Source organism: Schistocerca gregaria, unplaced genomic scaffold (genome assembly GCF_023897955.1).
Source record: "Schistocerca gregaria isolate iqSchGreg1 unplaced genomic scaffold, iqSchGreg1.2 ptg000255l, whole genome shotgun sequence".
NCBI classification, from domain to species: domain Eukaryota; kingdom Metazoa; phylum Arthropoda; class Insecta; order Orthoptera; family Acrididae; genus Schistocerca; species Schistocerca gregaria.
The window spans coordinates 1,572,101-1,595,331 of record NW_026061761.1 but is presented as its reverse complement, the minus strand read 5'-3'; the positions used below and the strand labels follow the sequence as shown (position 1 = coordinate 1,595,331).

At 40.8% G+C, this 23,231-nt stretch overlaps 1 protein-coding gene across 1 annotated transcript in view; it reads left to right on the top strand.

Moving 5' to 3' along the window:
* LOC126305112 (zinc finger protein 444-like) overlaps positions 1 to 22,264 on the top strand; it is a gene marked incomplete at its 5' end in the record, with an annotated part of 31,772 nt that extends 9,508 nt beyond the window's left edge. The window contains 2 exons of the mRNA XM_049992020.1: positions 21,101 to 21,330; positions 21,448 to 22,264. Of these exons, the coding sequence (XP_049847977.1) occupies positions 21,101 to 21,330; positions 21,448 to 22,264 (1,047 nt within the window). The remainder of the gene's footprint in view (positions 1 to 21,100; positions 21,331 to 21,447) is intronic.
* Between the last annotated feature and the right edge of the window lie 967 nt (positions 22,265 to 23,231).

The following is a 23,231-nucleotide window of genomic DNA, read 5'->3' as shown; positions in this document are numbered from 1 at the left end:
AACAAATTTCTCTTCTTCAGAAACGCTTTCCTTGCCATTGCCAGTCTACATTTTATATCCTCTCTACTTTGACCATCATCAGTTATTTTACTTCCTAAATAGCAAAACTCCTTTACTACTTTAAGTGTCTCATTTCCTAATCTAATTCCCTCAGCATCACCCGATTTAATTTGACTACATTCCATTATCCTCGTTTTGCTTTTGTTGATGTTCATCTTATATCCTCCTTTCAAGACACTGTCCATTCCATTCAACTGCTCTTCCAAGTCCTTTGCCGTCTCTGACAGAATTACAATGTCATCGGCGAACCTCAAAGTTTTTACTTCGTCTCCATGAATTTTAATACCTACTCCAAATTTTTCTTTTGTTTCCTTTACTGCTTGCTCAATATACAGATTGAATAACATCGGGGAGAGGCTACAACCCTGTCTCACTCCTTTCCCAACCACTGCTTCCCTTTCATGCCCCTCGACTCTTATTACTGCCATCTGGTTTCTGTACAAATTATAAATAGCCTTTCGCTCCCTGTATTTTACCCCTGCCACCTTTAGAATTTGAAAAAGAGTATTCCAGTCAACATTGTCAAAAGCTTTCTCTAAGTCTACAAATGCTAGAAACGTAGGTTTGCCTTTTCTTAATCTTTCTTCTAAGATAAGTCGTAAGGTCAGTATTGCCTCACGTGTTCCAACATTTCTACGGAATCCAAACTGATCTTCCCCGAGGTCTGCATCTACCAGTTTTTCCATTCATCTGTAAAGAATTCGCGTTAGTATTTTCCAGCCGTGGCTTATTAAACTGATAGTTCGGTAATTTTCACATCTGTCAGCACCTGCTTTCTTTGGGATTGGAATTTATAAATTGTTACATTTTTATATTTCTATATTGTTACATTACATTTTTATATTGTTTCAACCAAAATTAACTTATTTTTCAAGGTACTGTGTTACAGAGTAAAAACAGTTTTCCAAGAGATATGATGTGACAGATTTTTTAAAGCTATGGATTTTGTTTATGGCCTTCAGGTTACTTGCCAGCTCATTAAACAAATGTGCACAGTGTGGTATAACAATGATGTCTGTGTATGTCACTATTTGCCCTTGTATGGTGTTCATGTACAGATTTATTTTGAATAAATACATTTCCATTTTTTAGCATGCTTTTCTTAGGAACATCACAACTTCTAGTATATAGATACATGGTAGGAATAGAATCCCCAGTTCTTTAAAGAATGGTTTGCATGATTTTCGGCTGTTAGCATTTTTCATTATCCTCACAATCTTTTCCCGAGGACATGCAGCTTTACTGTATGATTAAATGATGATGGCGTCCTCTTGGGTAAAATATTCCAGAGGTAAAATAGTCCACCATTCGGATCTCTGGGCGGGGACTACTCAGGAGGACGTCGTTATCAGGAGAAAGAAAACTGGCGTTCTACAGATCGGAGCGTGGAATGTTAGATCCCTTAATCGGGCAGGTAGGTTAGAAAATTTAAAAAGGGAAATGGATAGGTTAAAGTTAGATATAGTGGGAATTAGTAAGTTTGGTGGCAGGTGGAACAAGACCTTTGGTCAGGTGAATACAGGGTTATAAATACAAAATCAAATAGGGGTTATGCAGGAGTAGGTTTAATAATGAATAAAAAAAATAGGAGTGCGGGTAAGCTACTTCAAACAGCATAGTGAACGCATTATTGTGGCCAAGATAGACACAAAGCCCATGCCTACTACAGTAGTACAAGTTTATATGCCAACTAGCTCTGCAGATGAAGAAGAAATTGATGAAATGTATGATGAAATAAAAGAAATTATTCAGGTAGTGAAGGGAGACAAAAATTTAATAGTCATGGGTGACTGGAATTCGTCAGTAGGAAAAGGGAGAGAAGGAAACATAGTGGGTGAATATGGATTGGGGCTAAGAAATGAAAAAGGAAGCCATCTGTTAGAATTTTGCACAGAGCATAAATTAATCATAGCTAACACTTGGTTCAAGAATCATAAAAGAAGGTTGTATACATGGAAGAAGCCTGGAGATACTGACAGTTTTCAGATAGATTATATAATGGTAAGACAGAGATTTAGGAAACAGGTTTTAAATCGTAAGACATTTCCAGGGGCTGATGTGGACTCGGACCACAATCTATTGGTCATGACCTGTAGATTAAAACTGAAGAAACTGCAAAAAGGTGGGAATTTAAGGACATGGAATCTGGATAAGCTGAAAGAACCAGAGGTTGTACAGAGTTTCAAGGAGAACATAAGGGAACAATTGACAGGAATGGGGGAAGAAATACAGTAGAAGAAGAATGGGTAGCTCTGAGGGATGAAGTGGTGAAGGCAGCAGAGGATCAAGTAGGTAAAAAGACGAGGGCTGCTAGAAATCCTTGGGTAACAAAAGAAATATTGAATTTAATTGATGAAAGGAGAAAATATAAAAATGCAGTAAATGAAACAGGCAAAAAGGAATACAAACGGCTCAAAAATGATATCGGCAGGATGTGCAAAATGGCTAAGCAGGGATGGCTAGAGGACAAATGTAAGGATGTAGAAGCTTATCTCACTAGGGGTAAGATAGATACTGCCTACAGGAAAATTAAAGAGACCTTTGGAGATAAGAGAAGCACTTATATGAATATCAAGAGCTCAGATGGAAACCCAGTTCTAAGCAAAGAAAGGAAGGCAGAAAGGTGGAAGGAGTATATAGAGGGTTTATACAAGGGCGATGTACTTGAAGACAATATTATGGAAATGGAAGAGGATGTAGATGAAGACAAAATGGGAGATACGATACTGCGTGTAGAGTTTGACAGAACACTGAAAGACCTGAGTCAAAACAAGGCCCCCGGAGTAGATAACATTCCATTGGAACTACTGACTGCCTTGGGAGAGCCAGTCCTGATAAAACTCTACCATCTGGTGAGCAAGATGTATGAAACAAGTGAAACATCCTCAGACTTCAAGAAGAATATAATAATTCCAATCCCAAAGAAAACAGGTGTTGACACATGTGAAAATTACCAAACTATCAGTTTAATAAGTCACAGCTGCAAAATACTAACGCGAATCCTTTACAGACGAATGGAAAAACTGGTTGATGCGGACCTCGGGGAGGATCGGTTTGGATTCCGTAGAAATGTTGGAACACGTGAGGCAATACTGACCTTATGACTTATCTTAGAAGAAAGATTAAGAAAAGGCAAACCTACATTTATAGCATTTGCAGACTTGGAGAAAGCTTTTGACAATGTTGACTGGAATACTCTCTTTCAAATTCTGAAGGTGGCAGGGTTAAAATACCGGGAGCGAAAAGGCAATTTACAATTTGTACAGAAACCAGATGGCAATCATAAGAGTTGAGGGGCATGAAAGGGAAGCAGTGGTTGGGAAAGAAGTGAGACAGGGTTGTAGCCTCTCCCCGATGTTATTCAATCTGTATATTGAGCAAGTAGTAAAGGAAACTAAAGAAAAATTTGGAGTAGGTATTAAAATTCATGGAGACGAAGTAAAAACTTTGAGGTTTGCCAATGACATTGTAATTCTGTCAGAGACAGCAAAGGACCTGGAGGAGCAGTTGAATGGAATGGACAGTGTCTTGAAAGGAGGATATAAGATGAACATCAACAAAAGCAAAACGAGGATAATGGAATGTAGTCCAATTAAATCGGGTGATGCTGAGAGAATTCGATTAGGAAATGAGACACTTAAAGTAGTAAAGGAGTTTTGCTATTTGGAGAGCAAAATAACTGATGATGGTCGAAGTAGAGAGGATATAAAATGTAGACTGGCAATGGCAAGGAAAGCGTTTCTGAAGAAGAGAAATTTGTTAACATCGAATATAGATTTATGTATCAGGAAGTCGTTTGTGAAAGTATTTGTATGGAGTGTAGCCATGTTTGGAAGTGCAACATAGACGATAACTAGTTTGGACAAGAAGAGAATAAAAGCTTTTGAAATGTGGTGCTACAGAAGAATGCTGAAGATAAGGTGGATAGATCACGTAACTAATGAGGACTTATTGAATAGGATTGGGGAGAAGAGGAGTTTGTGGCACAACTTGACTAGAAGGAGGAACGGTTGGTAGGACATGTCCTGAGGCACCAAGGGATCACAAATTTAGCATTGGAGGGCAGCGTGGAGGGTAAAAATCGTAGATGGAGACCAAGAGATGAATACACTAAGCAGATTCAGAAGGATGTAGGTTGCAGGAGGTACAGGGAGATGAAGAAGCTTGCACAGGACAGAGTAGCATGGAGAGCTGCATCAAACAACAACAACAGGTGAGGCAATACTGACCCTACGACTTATCTTAGGAGCTAGATTAAGGAAGTGCAAACCTACATTTCTAGCATTTGTAGACTTAGAGAAAGCTTTTGACAATGTTGACTGGAATACTCTTTTTCAAATTCTGAAGGTGGCAGGGGTAAAATACAGGGAGCGAAAGGCTATTTACAATTTGTACAGAAACCAGATGGCAGTTATAAGAGTCAAGGGGCATGAAAGGGAAGCAGTGGTTGGGAAAGGAGTGAGACAGGGTTGTAGCCTCTCCCCGATGTTATTCAATCTGTATATTGAGCAAGCAGTAAAGGAAACAAAAGGAAAATTCGTAGTAGGTATTAAAATCGATGGAGAAGAAACAAAAACTTTGAGGTTCGCCAATGACGTAATTCTGTCAGAGACAGCAAAGGACTTGGAAGAGCAGTTGAACGAAATGGACAGTGTCTTGAAAGGAGGATATAAGACTAACATCAACAAATGCAAAACGAAGTTAATGGAATGTAGTCGAATTAAATTGTGTGATGCTGAGTGAATTAGATTAGGAAATGAGACACTTAAAGTAGTAAAGGAATTTTGCTATTTGGGGAGCAGAATAACATGATGGTTGAAGTAGAGAGGATATAAAATGTAGACTGGGAATGGCAAGGAAAGTGTTTCTGAAAAAGAGAAATTTGTGAACATTGAGTATAGATTTAAGTGTCAGGAAGTCGTTTCTGAAAGTATTTGTATGGAGTGTAGCCATGTATGGAAGTGAAAAATAGACAATAAATAGTTTGGACAAGAAGAGAATAAAAGCTTTTGAAATGTGGTGCTACAGAAGAATGCTGAAGATTAGATGTGTAGGTCATATAACTAAAGAGGAGGTATTGAATAGGACTGGGGAGAAGAGAAGTTTGTGGCACAACTTGACTAGAAGAAGGGATCGGTTGATAGGACATGTTCTGAGGCACCGAGGGATCACAAATTTACTATTGGAGGGCAGTATGGAGGGTAAAAATCATAGAGGGACACCACGGGATGAATACACTAAGCAGATTCAGAAGGATGTAGGTTGCAGTAAGTATTGGGAGATAATGAAACTTGCCTTGGATAGAGTAGCATGGAGAGCTGCATCAGACCAGTCTCAGGACTGAAGACGACGACAACAACGACAAGGGATCTCAGATCAATTCCATATTCCTAGATTTCCAGAAGGCTTTTGATACCGTTCCTCACAAGTGACTATTAATCAGATTGCGTGCATATGGAGTATTATCTCAGTTGTGTGACTGGATTCATGATTTCCTCTCAGAGAGGTTACAGTTTGTAGTGATAGACAGTAAATCATCGAGTAGAACAGAAGTGACATCTGGCGTTCTGCAAGGTAGTGTCATAGACCCTCTGCTGTTCCTGACTTATGTAAATGATCTAGGTGATAATCTTAGCAGTCCCCTTTGATTGTTTGCAGATGAAGCTGTAATTTACCGTCTAGTAAAATCATCAGACAGTCCATTCCAGTTACAAAATGATCTAGCGAGAATTTCTGTATGGTACGAGAAGTGACAATTGGCAATAAAAAAAGACAAATGCGAGGCCATCCATATGGGTACTAAAAGAAACCCGATGAATTTTGGGTATATGATAAATCACACAAATCTAAGGGCTGTTAATTCGACTAAATACCTAGGAATTACAATTACTAGCAACTCAAATTAGAAAGACCAAATAGAAAATATTGTGGGAAAGGTGAAACAAAGACTGCGATTTGTTGGCAGAACACTTAGAAGATGTGACAAACCCACTAAAGAGACAGCCTACATTACAACTGTCTGTCCTCTGCTGGAATATTGCTGCGCAGTATGGGTTCCTTACCAGGTAGGATTGATGGAGGATATCTAAAAAGTGTAAAGAAGGGCAGCCCATTTCGTGTTATCGTGCAATAGGGGTGAGTCTCACTGATATGATACGTGAGTTGGGGTGGCAGTCACTGAAACAAAGGTGGTTTTCTTTGCGGCGAGATCTATTTAAGAAATTTCAATTGGCAACTTTCTCTTTTCTTGCGGCCCCCATACGTAGAGAGAAGTGATCTTCACAATAAAGTAAGAGAAGTCAGAGCTCGAACGGAAAGATTTAGGTGTTACTTTTTCGCACACGCAATTCGAGAATGGAATGGTAGAGAAGTAGTATGAAAATGGTTCGATGAACCATTTGTCAGGCACTTAAGTGTCAATTAAAGGGTAACCATGTAGATGTAGATGTAGATTTGGATCCTAATCTTATGTCGATCCATTTATCCTTAAATGTGCAATAGTCCATCTTCTGAAAACAGGCACTTTCTCGGGTAGCCATTGCAGCACATATGGAGGCCATTACACAACATGCGAAAACGTACTGCAGTGAACAATTCTTTGGCTACAATGCTGACAGTTAAAAACTTATTACTGAATAGACGTAGTTGCTTACATAACACTAATCAGACAGTTAATTCAGTTACTGCAATTCATGTGATGCACGATGAAATGATATTTGGTGTCTACATCGAAATGTGGTGAGCAGTCTATCGACTCTTGATCAAAGCGCGTGAGACATCTATTTTGAGGAGTTGCCTGTCTGTAAAATTTTTATGGAAATAAGATGATAGGATAGATAAAAAAAATCTACTCACCAAACGGCCACAAAACACACACTAAAAGATGCAAAATTCAGTCTTTCCTTATCATCCCATAGTTCTCCACTGGAATAAGGTTCTGAGTGACTTTCCCAAAACCTACCCCTTTCCCTAGACCTCTCCAGTCCTCCTACATGCCTCTTCATTGCCCTTCAATCCTCTTTCTTCCCCTTCAACCTTCTGCCTGAAGAAGGAGCCACTGGCTCCGAAAGCTAACCTAATTATAATCCTTTAAGCGTGTGTGTTCTGCCACCACTTGGCAAGTAGCTTTTTTTATCTATCAAGTTACCTTATTTTGTCAACAATTGATTGTTATCTCTCTAAAATTTTTGCACCACTGCATTACACTCATTTTGCCGACAGTTACCTCTTGTGCTAGAGTCGATAAATTCCTCTGTACCGGATGACGTATTGTGCTTTCTCTCGGTCTGTCACGATTTTGATGCACTCCTGTGTCAAATTTTCTGCAAAGGAGAAGGAAATAAAACCTTGAGAGCTGCTAAATGTCTTACAATGAACTATGGTTCTCTATCTCTAATGGTTTCCCTATTATGATTCCTTGAAAGGATAGTGGGGATTTACTGGCACCCTGTATTGTAATAGCAGTACCTAGAATGACTCTTTTCTTGATTGTCTGTGCCCATTCTGCTGGCCAGCCAGCCATGTGCACTAGCGTCAGCATTGGTAAGTGTAAAATGCAGTACGGCGGCCGGCTGGCGGGCACAGCATAGTATTGTGAACTGCTCGGAGGGAGGCAGTCATCCTGTTCTAGCTATTATAGTGTCAATAAATTCCATTGTACTGGATGATGTACAATGCCATCTCTCTGCCTATTGCCATTTTGATGCACTCCAATGTGAAATCTGCTGCAAAGGGCACGGAAAAAAAACCCTTGAGAGCTGCTAAACATCCTAACCTTACTTAACACTCTCTTGCTTGCATTCTGGATAACTTCAATAGATCATTTGTAATCTGTAGACTTCTTCTTGAAGATCACTTCTAATTTTTATCAGATTGTTAAAATTAAAGATATCCTGATACAGCCATTTAAGATCTTGAAAATGGCTCTGAAACTCATTGGAGACTTCATCAATATTTGAAGGAAGTCTTGAAAATTTTACTTCCACATATTCTTGCTTCACTTTGCAGCAATGATGCACAACAACACAGGAAATGATGAAAATTTTCTGATATAGTTACAATGCAAGCTAAGTTTACACTGGAATCTACTAATATCTGTAATCATACAGGTATCTGAAATAGTGTATTCCTTTCCTTGCAAACACAAATCCAAATTATTGAAATGATTATTACAATCTGTCAGAAATGCTATTTTTGGTAATAAATAGTGAATCCTTTAGTTTAGTTTCAAATAATGTAATATAAAGTTTCCTTTTTATGCAGATACAGACAGAACCTCACAGTTTCCATTCATTTAAGGAACGGAATCCCAGAACTGCCAAAAGTTGCCATTTCAGCCAGAGGATGTACCTTCCGCAGATTCTTTTGAATGCTGGAGTAGACTATCAGTTTATGCACTCAGTGAAAATGTAGATGACAATACGTACATGTATACATGAGAAGTGCTGCAACTAAAAAAATTATGTATTTCTGGCCAAAAAACCTTCCTTTAACACAATGTTGTGTACATTTTGTGCTCCACATCTAAGTAATGTATATGTTAATAGAAACTACTGCCACTGTATTTAAGATACATTTGTTACACTGCCCACGGCTTCTTCTGAAATGAATATCTCCTTGTGAGAGTTTACTGGGAGGCTTTGTAATTATTTTTTCTCTTGAATTAGCTACATAGACTGCTGGTGAACTCTGTCACCAGAAAATGTGCATTTAGGAAAAAAGCTGGTTGTGGTGGAACATAGGTATCTGGAATATAGCTCTCATTGTTTCTGTTAACATTTGTAGCATTATCTGAGGACTCAGAGATCGTCACTTAACTGAAACTGGTAGTCTACAAATAAATATAAATTATATACTGCTTCCACAATGCTGTTCTTTGAATCTTCTCTTGCTGAACAGAGTGCATAAACCTTGATGCTTACACATTGGTATAGCAATTAAGAGGTTATTTATGTAACAAAACTGCTTTTTTATATGTTAAATGTACATTTTCTATCAGTTGACCTGTAATAGCCCTAAGATAGAACTCACTCTCTTACACACAGAAAAGTCAAGGCGGTCACGGGCTGACTTCCTCAAGACCCTCTGGGCTTCAGGGGATGGCGGCAGCTCTCGTGACGACACCAGAGGGGGCAGCAGGAAGCCGCCAGAACAGAGAGCTTGTGCACCGGCACTGCCACTGCCAGGGGCACAGAGATTGCTGCAACCACCACCACCACCACCATCACAGTCCCAGGGGCCGCCACCACCACTGCCACTGCCACCACCACCAAAGGTGCCACCACCATCACTGACGTCGGGCATCAGGAACACGTCTAGAGCACAGGTTCGCTAAAAGGCATGCTGTAAGCAAAGTCTAGGATGGAATAACAACAATATCGAAAGGGTAGATGGCTACTCACCATGCAGAGGAAGCGTTGAGTCCCAGACAGGCACTATGAAAAACACTGCTAAAATATTTAAGCTTTCAACTAACGTTCTACTTCCAAAATAGAAAAAACACACACACACATTCACAAAAGCATAGCTCATATGTGCATAACACATATGGAGGCAACATAGGACCACAAACTACTGTATTGCAGGGCTTGCGTGTGTGGGACGGGTGGAGTGGAAGCGGCCAGCGGGGCAGGTACATGGAGGACAGGGATTCGCAAATGTTGAGACCTGGGTGGTATGGGAATGAAGGTCATCTTGTAGGGAGAGTTCCCACATGTGCAGTTCAGAAAAGCTCATGTCGCTAGGAAAAATCCAGATGACGTATGCTCTACATCTACATCTACATGACATCTACATCTACATGACTACTCTGCAATTCACATTTAAGTGCTTGGCAGAGGGTTCATCGAACCACAATCATACTATCTCTCTACTATTCCACTCCCGAACAGCGAGCGGGAAAAACGAACACCTAAACCTTTCTGTTCGAGCTCTGATTTCTCTTATTTTATTTTGATGATCATTCCTACCTCTGTTATTAAAGTTATTAAAGTTATTAAAGTGAAGCATGTCGTGTTGGGCAACATGTTCAGCAGCAGCATGGTCCAGCCATCTCTCGGCCACAGTTGGGCAGTGGCCATTCTTGTGGAGAGACAGCTTGTTAGTGGTCATGTCCACGTAGAAGTGGCATAGTGGTTGCAACTTAGTTTACAAATTACATGTCTGCTTTCACAATTAGCCCTGCACATGACAGGTCTGGAGGGGATGGTAGTGGCTGGATGTATGTGACAGGTCTTGCCTCTGAGTCTGTTGCAGGGATATGAGCCATGAGGCAGAGAGTTAGGAACAGGGGTGGAGTAGTGACGAACAAGGATATTGTGTATGTTTGTTGGGTGCCAGTATACCACTGTGGAATGGCTGTGGAGGATATATTTCGGGATATGACCGGAGATAGTGTAAACACTGTTGGAGAATGTGAGTCAGTTGCTCCCATCCTGGATGGTACTGAGTCACAAGGGGATAGCTTCTTTGTCGCAGGACAGCAGGTAGGTGAGAGGTGGTAGATGCCCGTAGAAACGAGACAGGGGAGATCTGCTTCTGGACAAGATTGGAAGGGTAATTTTGATCTATGAAGGCCTCAGAGAGATCTTTAGTATGTTTTTTGTTGAGTGTCTGCTCACCAATGCTGCTGCAATGGTCATGGGGGCTAGGCTGTATGGAAGGGGCTTCTTTGTATGGGATGAGTGAATGCTGTCTTTTTATTTACTTTTCTCTTTGATCCCATTGTGTTTTCATATTGATTTAAGTTTATTTTTGTCTTTCATTGTAGCTTCTATTCCCTCAGGTTTCACTTTTCTTTCCGTATACTTAATCCGTCTGCTCCTTTTTTATTTTTCCTGTGTATTTTTATGCATTTTTTAACTTCCATTATGGATCCACACTGTCTCTATCTATCTCAGTACAGAAAAGTTTCCCTGTTCCTGGCCAGAACTCAGGCCCACATACTATTTTGGCATTGTTACGTAGCTCATGCAATCCCCCCAAATGGCATGACCATCAAATTACATATCTCTGGCTGAAACTTCTCCTTCGAAAAGGATCTCTTTGTTTTAAGATATTGTCAGTCCATAGCCCTCACCAACCTAGTCTTGCAAAACCATATAAATCATCTCAAACCTCACTTGTGACACCTCCTCTCCACTTGTAAAATTATCGTGATCTACAAGCCCAAATTCCTATATTTCATTTTTTGTACTGAAATTCATGTGCTCTGGGAACTAGAGCAGCATGCATAACACCATCTTGAAGAACATTTCAACCTGTGCACTTCCTACTCCCATCATGCACAATCACTATCCATCACCTCTACAGGAGCCTCCACCACATCTTCTCATACATGACAAACCCTGTCTTATTGACCTTTACATTTGCCACGCCCTCAGAAACTTCCTCCCACTAGCATACACATTCCAAAACCCAAGGAGACCCAAAAAAAAACATGAACATGTCCTCCAAAATCCCAGTCCTAGAGAAGTATTAGTCCTTCCCAAAAGCCATACCTTTTGCCCCTTTCACAAGTTGTCATTCTGGGCTTCTCTCCTTTCCCCAGTCTGTACAGGGGAAACACATTTTTGACACCAACCCAACAAATCAGACTCAATCCAAAACTAATATTGAACTCTGCCTCACTCAGTTCATTCCTCCATCCAACTGTGATCCTATCCCACTGCCCTCCTGTTAATTTTCCAGAATTTCCTACAGTTCAACCTTGTCTCAGCATCATTTACTGAATCCCTCAACATGGAAACCAATTTTAAATCTGCAGAAAGAACTGCAAGCCACCACCTAAAACTGATCATGACCTCCTGCTGATAAAGGCTCTGTCCTAAATGGGCTTGCTGATATTAATCACTAACTTTTCCACTGCTCGACTGACTCCAGTTGCACAGTCTCCTTCCTGGTCACCATGACTGGCTATATTGTCACCCACAATTACCTCTCCCTTGAAGGCATAACCTATAAACAAATCTGTGGTACATCAGTGGGTACTCGTATGGCAACCTATTTGTGGGCCATTTACAGGAATCCTTCCTAATCACTCTGAATTCGGAACACCTCTCCTGGTTCATGTTCATATCACCTTTGTGATAAGGGCCGACGGTGTGGACTCTGTCTCAACATTCCTCCAAAACCTTTGTACCACCTCCCCCATTCACTTCATCTGGTCGTCCTCAACCCAGCAAGCCACTTTCCTCAGTGGTGATCTCCACTTCAAGAGTGGCTCCATCAGCACCTCTGTTCACATCAAACTTACCAACTGCTAACAATATCTCCATTTCAACAGCTGCCACCCATCCTAGTCCAAGAAGTTCCTTCTGTATAGCCTAGCTACCCCTGTTCATCATATCAAGAGTAGTTCCTCTCAAAATATGCCAAGGGTCACACTGATGCTATCACAGACCAAGACTACTGTCACATCCTTGTCCAGAAACAGATTTCCTGTGCCTTGGCTCTCCAGTCACTTACTACCTCCCACATACCCACTGTGTGGCTGTAGAGGAACACTTCTCTACTGACTCAGTACCACACAGGACAGAACTGACTCAGTACCACCCAGGACTGGACCAACTGAATCATATTCTCCACCAGGTTTTCGACTATCTCTTGTCATGGCCTGAAATGAGAAGTATCCACTCCACCCTTCCCACAGTGGTATTTCACCAGCAACCAAATCTACGTAATATCATTGTTCATCCTTATTCCACCCTTTCTCCTAACATCTTGCATCCTGGCTAATGTCAGTGGAATAGACCTAGATTACAAGACCTGTCCCATATATCCTCTTACAACCATTTACTCCAGTTCCATCACAGGCACCTCCTACTCCATCCATGGCAGGGCTACCTGTGAAAGCAGACATGTGATCTATAAAATAAGCTGCAACCACTATGTCACTTCTACATCAGCATCACAACTAACTAGCTATGTGTCCACACAAAGGGGCACCTCCAAACTGTGTCCAAGAGATAGTAGAGACACCCGACTGCTGAATATGCTGCCCAACACAATATGCTTCACTTTAATGACTGCTTCACAGCCTGTTGTGCAACTGGGAACTCAGTAATAACCCTCGTCTTGGCCTATACTAATTCCTGTGCTCCACCTACCTGTCCCATTCCCTGCCCCCACTCCAGCACAACACATGCCTTCTATCCCACCATCCTTCTATCCCTCATCTTCCCCTTCCTTATCCGCACCTCACACCCTATCAGACTTGTGCTCACGTCAGACATGGCAGCATTCTGTGCCCAGTGCCTGGAAAAATTGGCCGTGTGAGTGGTTATTGTGTGAATGAGCATGCATTTTCCATTTTGGAAGGAGCAGTTTGTGCAATAAGTACACCAAACTACATGCAGTTTATGGATGAGTGTAAAAATAATCTTTAACAGCCACTACACTGAATAATTTTATTTTATTTAATCAAACAATGTAAACTCCAGGATGGAATGTTGATAAATGCCATTGGCTGAAAGCTTTAAGTGTGAAAATCTTTTTGTTGTGCCTATCTGAGCCTCAGCATCTCTGCTATATGGTGAGTAGCAAGTTTCCTTCTCATAATATTATTATTTTATTTAATCTCATTTACTAGAGGATAGTAATATGACCTTTCTTCCTTTGGTACATCCCAGAACTGTGAAGTACAGTGTATGATCTGAACAGTGTACAGGGCGATCAGCACATCACTCATTTCGATATTTATGATGTCTATTATATTCAGCAATGTCACACATGTTGTATATAACTTCTCTCAGGTGGTTGCCCAGTCCAGTAATGCATGCACAGACTCATTTTACCACATTTCAGATCATTTTCAGGAGCATGTTTACACTGATGTTGTTAATCTCTCTTACTATGTCAGTGCCAGTGTATGTGGCTTTTCCCACAGAAAGAAGTCTAGAGGCATTAAATCGGGAGAACATGCAGACACCAACTTTTAACAGATGGTTTGATTGCCAAAAAATTTGCTTAAGAAATGAATTGTTTTATTAGACCTGTAAAAAATGGCATTTCACTGCTGTAAACGACAATAGTGTTCACCTGCTTCAAGAAACGGAACAATCTGTGTAGCAGTGTCTCAGTGCATGACACTGTTTATTGTTGCTTCAAAGGATATAGGGCCCGCTATTTGGCAATGTGGTGTGGTATACTGTACTCCAGTTTTCTGACAGTGAGAGGCATTTTCATGAAAAACGCTTTGATTTATGGTTGACTAAATTCTTGTACTCCAACTGTTCACCTAACCAGAAAGATGAAGCCATGCCTACCCAGTGAAGAGAACACAGTCCAATGCTCTGAAATCACATATGTCGAGAAATGACTGAAACTGTGTGCAGTACACTAGATACTTTTGTTTATCAGTTCCCTTAATGCTTGAACACTACAAAAACAATTTGTCTGAATTCAACTTCTGCGCAGGTTCTGAGCACTCCCATATGAAATCTGAAATTAGACAGATATTCTTCTCAAAATTTCTGAAGGGAAATGCAGTGTCATATTTCTTAACTAGCTAGTTTAGCATTTACCAAAATGGCTGGCCTACTGTTTCTCTTTTCATCTGCAACTGATCTGTGATCACAGAAACAGGAGGTTAATCTCATCAATTTCGAATTGTTTGGTACTGTGGCATCTCCGTATTTCCCACAGGAAGTCAACTCGTGTGTACTGTCAACTGACAACATACTATTCCACAAAGGAAACCTGTCAATCAAAGGAAAACAACATTTTTACTGAGCAGTACATTGCACGCATTGTCACTTGTCCCATACCCATTACATTGGCATCTTTGTTTGCTGTTGTCGGAAATATCTGTGAGCAGTTGTGACTGGTGCCTCCCAGTGTACACAGGAGCTCTACTTGTCATCTAGGCTGGTCATTGACGGTGTCATCTATTGGCCTGTAGATAGTCTAGTAAAACTGAATCTAGTAAACAGTTGTTGTTGTTGTTGTGGTCTTCAGTCCTGAGACTGGTTTGATGCAGCTCTCCATGCTACTCTATCCTGTGCAAGCTTCTTCATCTACCAGTACCTACTGCAACCTACATCCTTCTGAATCTGCTTAGTGTACTCATCTCTCGGTCTCCCTCTATGATTTTTACCCTCCACACTGCCCTCCAATGCTAAATTTGTGATCCCTTGATGCCTCAAAACATGTCCTACCAACCGATCCCTTCTTCTAGTCAAATTGTGCCACAAACTTCTCTTCTCCCCAATCCTATTCAGTACCTCCTCATTAGTTACGTGATCTATCCACCTTATCTTCAGTATTCTTCTGTAGCACCACATTTCGAAAGCTTCTATTCTCTTCTTGTCCAAACTAGTTATCGTCCATGTTTCACTTCCATACATGGCTACACTCCATACAAATACTTTCAGAAATGACTTCCTGACACTTAAATCTATACTCGATGTTAACAAATTTCTCTTCTTCAGAAACGCTTTCCTTGCCATTGCCAGTCTACATTTTATATCCTCTCTACTTTGACCATCATCAGTTATTTTACTTCCTAAGTAGCAAAACTTCTTTACTACTTTAAGTGTCTCATTTCCTAATCTAATTCCCTCAGCATCACCCGATTTAATTGGACTACATTCCATTATCCTCGTTTTGCTTTTGTTGATGTTCATCTTATATCCTCATTTCAAGACCCTATCCATTCCGTTCAACTGCTCTTCCAAGTCCTTTGCCATCTCTGACAGAATTACAATGTCATCGGCGAACCTCAAAGTTTTTACTTCGTCTCCATGAATTTTAATACCTACTCCAAATTTTTCTTTTGTTTCCTTTACTACTTGCTCAATATACAGATTGAATAACATCGGGGAGAGGCTACAACCCTGTCTCACTCCTTTCCCAACCACTGCTTCCCTTTCATGCCCCTCGACTCTTATTACTGCCATCTGGTTTCTGTACAAATTGTAAATAGCCTTTCGCTCCCTGTGTTTTACCCCTGCCACCTTTAGATTTGAAAAAGAGTATTCCAGTCAACATTGTCAAAAGCTTTCTCTAAGTCTACAAATGCTAGAAACATAGGTTTGCCTTTTCTTAATCTTTCTTCTAAGATAAGTCGTAAGGTCAGTATTGCCTCACGTGTTCCAACATTTTGACGGAATCCAAGCTGATCCTCCCTGAGGTCCCCATCTACCAGTTTTTCCATTCGCCTGTAAAGAATTCGCATTAGTATTTTGCAGCTGTGACTTATTAAACTGATAGTTCGGTAATTTTCACATCTGTCAGCACCTGCTTTCTTTGGGATTGGAATTATTATATCCTTCTTGAAGTCTGAGGGTATTTCGCCTGTCTCATACATCTTGCTCACCAGCTGGTAGAGTTTTGTCATGACTGGCTCTCCCAAAGCCGTCAGTAGTTTCAATGGAATGTTGTCTACTGGGGGGCCTTGTTTCGACTCAGGTCTTTCAGTGCTCTGTCAAACTCTTCACGCAGTATCGTATTTCCCATTTCGTCTTCATCTACATCCTCTTCCATTTGCATAATATTGTCCTCAAGTACATCACCCTTGTATAAACCTTCTATATACTCCTTCCACCTTTCTGCCTTCCCTTCTTTGCTTAGGACTGGGTTGCCATCTGAGCTCTTGATATTCATACACGTGGTTCTCTTCTCTCCAAAGGTCTCTTTAATTTTCCTGTAGGCAGTATCTATCTTACCCCTAGTGAGATAAGCTTCTACATCCTTACATTTGTCCTCTAGCCATCCCTTTTTAGCCATTTTGCACTTCCTGTCGATCTCATTTTTGAGACGTTTGTATTCCTTTTTGCCTGCTTCATTTACTACATTTTTATATTTTCTCCTTTCATCAATTAAATTCAATATTTCTTCTGTTACCCAAGGATTTCTAGCAGCCCTCGTCTTTTTACCTACTTGATCCTCTGCTGCCTTCACTACTTCATCCCTCAGAGCTACCCATTCTTCTTCTACTGTATTTCTTTCCCCTATTCCTGTCAATTGTTCCCTTATGCTCTCCCTGAAACTCTGTACAACCTCTGGTTCTTTCAGTTTATCCATGTCCCATCTCCTTAATTTCCCACATTTTTGCAGTTTCTTCAGTTTTAATCTACAGTTCATAACCAATAGATTGTAGTCAGAGTCCACAGCTGTCCCTGGAAATGTCTTACAACTTAAAACCTGGTTCCTAAATCTCTGTCTTACCATTATATAATCTATCTGATACCTTTTAGTATCTCCAGGGTTTTTCCACGTATAGAACCTTCTTTCATGATTCTTAAACCAAGTGTTACCTATGATTAAGTTGTGCTCTGTACAAAATTCTACTAGGCGGCTTCCTCTTTCATTTCTTAGCCCCAATCCATATTCACCTACTATGTTTCCTTCTCTCCCTTTTCCTACACTCGAATTCCAGTCACCCATTACTATTAAATTTTCGTCTCCCTTCACTATCTGAATAATTTCTTTTATTAGTAAACAGTAATGGAATAAAATGTCATTTGTCATTGAGACTGAGTATTTTTATTAAAATACCTATGGTGCTATCCTACATTGGCCAGTCACACATCTGCAAAGTTTTGGTAGTATTATGGCCTTTGCTGCTTTGATACTTCCTATAATTACACATTAAAGTAAAGTGAGTCACTTGTATCATTTAGTACATACGAACATATCACATTATTTGAAGTGTGAGAGAAAATGTGAAAGTTTTCAATCACAAAGAAGATGAACATTTTGTGGGCAAGTGAAGGTAACCATTAACAGTTTATTTAATCTCACCAAAGATTGTTTTTCATGTAAATCTAAGTATTATATTGAAACAAACACTGGAAACTCCAGGTAGGAATATCAACAAAGTAGGAAAAGGTAGATTGCTACTTACTATAAAGAAGACACGTCACACTGCAGACAGGAGCAATTAAAAGACACTCACATATAGGTTTCGGCCACAGCCTTTGTCAGTAAAGGACACACACACACACACACACACACACACACACACACACACACACACACACACACACACACACACACCTGACAGCCAACTCCAGCATCTCAGGTCAGCATTCCAGCCCGAGATACTGGAGTTGCTTCCAGGTGTGCGCAAGATGTGTTTGTATGTGTGTGTGTGTTTGTGTGTGTGTGTGTGTGTGTGTGTGTGTGTGTGTGTGTGTGTGTGTGTGTGTGTGGTTTCTTTACTGATGAATGCTGTGGACAAAAACTGTATGCGAGTGTCTTTAATCATGCCTGTCTGCAGCGTGATGTGTCTTCTTTTTGGTAAGTAGCAGTCTATCTTATCCTACATTTTAAGTATTATATTATTCATTTAGTGCTAGTAGAGAAACTGAAGCAAGTGTGACAGCCAGAAAATAGTGTAGTTCTAGACAGTAGGGTCATAGCTCATGTCAAACGAAAGTAGGAGAATAGAATAGAATGTGGTGAGTGGTGACAAGGGCAGGTTACAAGGTTGTAACGTGTCTGGAAAATCAGGAAATCTCAGGTATAATTAATTTACTGGAGAAGTCAGGGCATTCTGAAAGACCCTGGGCGTTCTGAGAAATAGGGCAGGAGAGTGTTAATTGGCAACATGCACTGAATTGTTGTAATGTTTGTTGCTCAGTTGTAGCATCCCAGGACACTCGCCAACTTTGGGAATTGTCATTATCTGTGAGTTGTTGGGCTGGAGTTGTTGGGCAGGAGAGGTGCTTCCCATTGCACAATTGTGAGTGTGATGGAGAATTTGTCACATAGCTGTAGACTCATAATTGATTCAGATGTGAAGCTGGTTCACCATTTTTCTGCCATAGTCTTTCAAAGTGGAATATATTCACTTTTACATTTTTGTGCTGGTTCATAATTGACTGAGAAGTGCAGGTGTGTTCTTTTATTTTATGACCTATATAATAACACATCCTTATCTGTACACAGGCATTTTATCTACCAGCAATGAATATTCAGTTTTGTATCATTTTTTAATAATTTCAATGCAGTGTAGCACTTTGCCAACCTTCTCATATTTCGACGACTTTCTCAGGATGTCATGCTTACAGTCAAGAATGACCGTAGTGTGGAGGGCATCTAGTTTGAAAAGTGATCTGTTTTTTGCTGCCAAATTCTGTACATATTTTATACTAGTGACATTATTTTTAAGTTTACTTGTCTGTTTCTCATATACATAGGGTTATCACATAATGACATGGCATGGCACGGAATTGTGTAGGACAACTTATAATGAATTTTGGTAAAATTTAATAGTTTGGCTGTATCTGGAATAATCTCTGTTAGGTGATGTGACAACTCAAGAAATGGAAACTAGTAAAGAAAAACTTGCTTTCACATATGACAAAAACTGTTAATAGATTGATTTTACTATTATTGTTCACAATGCAACAAAAACCACATACACCTTGTGCCTTCATTCTCAAGATAACCACTAACTGCTCAAAGTTGGTTACTGCATTGTGAAATGGTGTGATTGTGTCACAGATGGTATACAAAAAGTAAAGCCTCAATTATTCACAAGTGATCTGAGCTTTCAGAAGAAGCTGCAGAGAAAACTGCAAACATGCAGAAGATAAACTGTATATCAGGAATCAGCATAGCCATTGTCATGGAACTTTTACAGGACATTAAACTCTATATTCTGAGTCTACTGAATTACACTAATTGCATTTCATCCACTGTTATCGGAAAGATAATTTTTTAATTACATGGTTAAAATCTGTTTTTGTACATTATCCTGATTAATTTTAATTATACATAGTATTATGTTCTTCCTTTAGTTTATTAGACCACTTAATACGTCCAGACATTGTGATACGCCAATCATCAGTATGATGCTCAAACTCTTCGTGAATGTCACAAATGGTATCAGCAAATTCATTGTTAAAATTCCCTGCAACACTTCCAGATTAACTGACAGCAGAGTCACAAACGTACAATCTGTGACATAAACCCAAAAGAAGTTATTGCATGGACCTAAGGCAGATGACCATAGTGGCTGCTGAAAAAGACTAGTGCCAAAATGCACATCTAGTCTGATGCTGAGGCAGATTGCTCTTGAGGTAATTATGAGCATCTGAAAAAAAGTGTGATGGAGCATTATTGCAAAATAGTTTCTCCTCTGTTTTGCTGTAATTGTGGCATAAGCCTATGCTGCAGCACATCCAGGTCCACAAAATCAGTCACATTTGTCTCTGCCAAAAAAAGTCTGTACTGTTTTGAAGACCAAATGGCACAAACAAACTAAATATAGGTGCATCACAAGTGTGTTCCACAATCTCATGTGGATTTTTGTGCCCCAAAATGTGCATATTATGATGGTTCACCTTTCCAGAAACACAAAACATGGATTTCTCATTGGAAACCAGCTTGTCTGAAAAAGCCTTCCTCCAGTAGTCACTGCAAGTAATTCTGAAAGTCAGAAGGAAGATCACTATCCCAAATAGCAATGGCTACAGCTGGTACGGCTTTACATGCAAATGTTTGTGTAGAATGTGCCCAATGGTAGCTGCAGTTCTGTGCTCTCGAATGTTGTCAACTTTTCAGGGCTCCCGGCAAACAATAGTGACACACCTCTGCCGGTGGTACCAGCCAGCATGTCTTCTTCACAACATATAAGCAGCGAGACACACAGAATATGTCATACTGTCTGTGAATTGTTTTGTCTGTTGGAGCTTTCACCTGACATTCGGTATGAGAACATCACTGAACCATCACAGAGACTCAGATTCAGCAAATTTGAGGACATGACTGTACGCATCACTCCGTTATGTGCCGTTTTCTGACGTGCTTGCCCACTAGTAGTGCACTCTGCAATCGGGCCACTGCCCGTATTATAAATCAAAACTCAGAGTGTCTATTTTCCATACATCTCGAATTTTTTGCAGTCATGTTCTGAAACTCAAGAAGTACTGACAAGTAAACCTGTACGACAAAACTTGAATCATGTAAGTTGAAATTTCAATCTGCAAATCTGAGAGATTTTTTGATGAAACTATGTTGCTAATTTATATTACTAACAAAAATATTTCTAACTTTTAAGTTACTAATATGATAAAATGTTCGTCAATATCAGGTGGGCCCACCAACACTGCAGCAGCCACAACTGATGACAGATGGAGGCAGAGCACCGGCATACGTGCCACAGCCTTTCTGCTCATACGAGTACGAGTGGCAGCGACACGATATGCCCAGGCTGTTTGGGTCCCAGTTCTGCCAGCCACCGTCGGTACCTGATGGTCCCCAGGACAGCCTCGCATTCCAGATGAGATGGGATATGATGCACTCCCAGCAGCAGCAGTACCTGTACCAGCAGCGAGTGCACGAGCAGCACAAAATACGGCACCGAATACAGCAGCAGGAGCAGCACGACCTCTGCCTGCAACACCTTCAGCAGCAGCAGCAGCTCGTGCATCCTCATAGGTCAGGCAACAGCTCACAGTCATTGTCCGTACCGACTACAAGTGTTACAAGTTCTGCAGTTACTGTCGCTCCTGACAGTAGTGGTAGAGGCGGTGCTGTACGAAAGACCGTCTCATCCTTCCCCCCTGATGACACCCCTTTCAGGAATGGCAGACAGAATGCTTACCGGATCATGCCGCAGATGGTCTGTGAAAGTAATACATATGACAGTGTGAGCCAGACCCGTCCGCAGATTGGCGTGCCACAGTTGACGCCCGTCACGGCTGGTCAGTGCAGAGGCGAAGCAGTTCTTCTCCCCCGACACATCGAGAAGCTGCAGTCTCAGTACCCTGGCATCACAATATGTGCAGCCGAGTCAAAACGTTCTCCTCCTCCAACTCCCGCAGTTACGGCGACGGTCGCCTCGCCGGACGGCTCCCCCGAGTCGGCACGCATGTGTCCCGTCTGTGGTGTGTCCTTCGACAGCGACTCTACCTTGCGGCGGCACGTCATCGTCTCCCACTCTGGCGGCACATACTTAGAGTGCGAGCTATGTGGGGCAGTGCTCCCCGGCCTCACGACATACAGAGCCCACCTCACGGAGCACAGTGCTGGAGCCGATGCCGGCAAACGGCACTCTTGCGACGAGTGCCCCAAGAAGTTCACTAACAGAGCACACCTGGCCCGCCACAAATTGTTGCACTCTGGAGAGCGGCCATACATCTGTCATGTCTGCAGCAAGGGCTTCATTCGCAAAGACCACATGCTCAAGCACACCAAGGTGCACGACTGCTGTTGTGCCTCCTGCATCCCAAATGCCGTGTACAATTCCGCGTGAGTCTTTGTGGCTCCTGTGTTGTTGTGAGAACTCACAGTAATGTGTTTATTTTGCACTGCCAATTGAGATAGTCACAAAATGATGTATGGGGTTCCCATATAGTTCACCAGTAGAATGACAGTTCCCATATTTTTTCAAGCAATATAAGAACACTTTGGAAATATTGCATAAAAAATCTAGGGCACATGAGTCAAACTCAATACATGATTGTATATTCAGCCAGAGAGAAACACTACAGATATTTTTTGTACAAAATTTGACACAAACAACATTAATGGTGATACAATTTGGATAGCAACACACATATGACAATGCTGTTCATCTTGCAAATGAGAATAAATTTCACTAGTATTTGTTGTTGTTGTTCTTGTTGTTGGTGTTGTTGTAATATCCAGTCCAAAGACTGATTTGGTGCAGCTCTTTGTGTTGTTCTGTTCTGTGTGTCTCTTTTTTGCTTCTGTCTAAACACTGAAACTTACCACACATTCTTCTGAAGTGCCACACTCCAAAAGCTGTCATTCTCCTCTCATCTGAGTTTTTTTTATTTTCCACACTTTACTTCTGTTCAAAGCTATGTATTAGTCTTTTTCAGCAGTGCTTTTCTTACTGTCACCATTCAGCATTTTAGACAATGTGTGCAAATATTCACTGTACAAACACTACAAGTACCGAACTGAAGTGGATGAAGCAGACTTTCGATAGGAAGTATGTACAACTGCTTTATCTGTGTATACATCTTAAGTAATCAGCTCAAAACCCACATTCACAGAAGAATTGATAATTACTGAACTAAACTGTGCCAATGTAGCATTATCTATTATTTGTGATGTATCATGTGCTGTGATTATTGGCTCTATTTTAGTTTGAGAGCGTGAAAACTTCATTAGTTCTTGTTTGTGGATGAGAGAAATGTGTCATAAGACTGTACGTGGTGATGGTGCTCATAACATTTGTTTTATTTGTACCA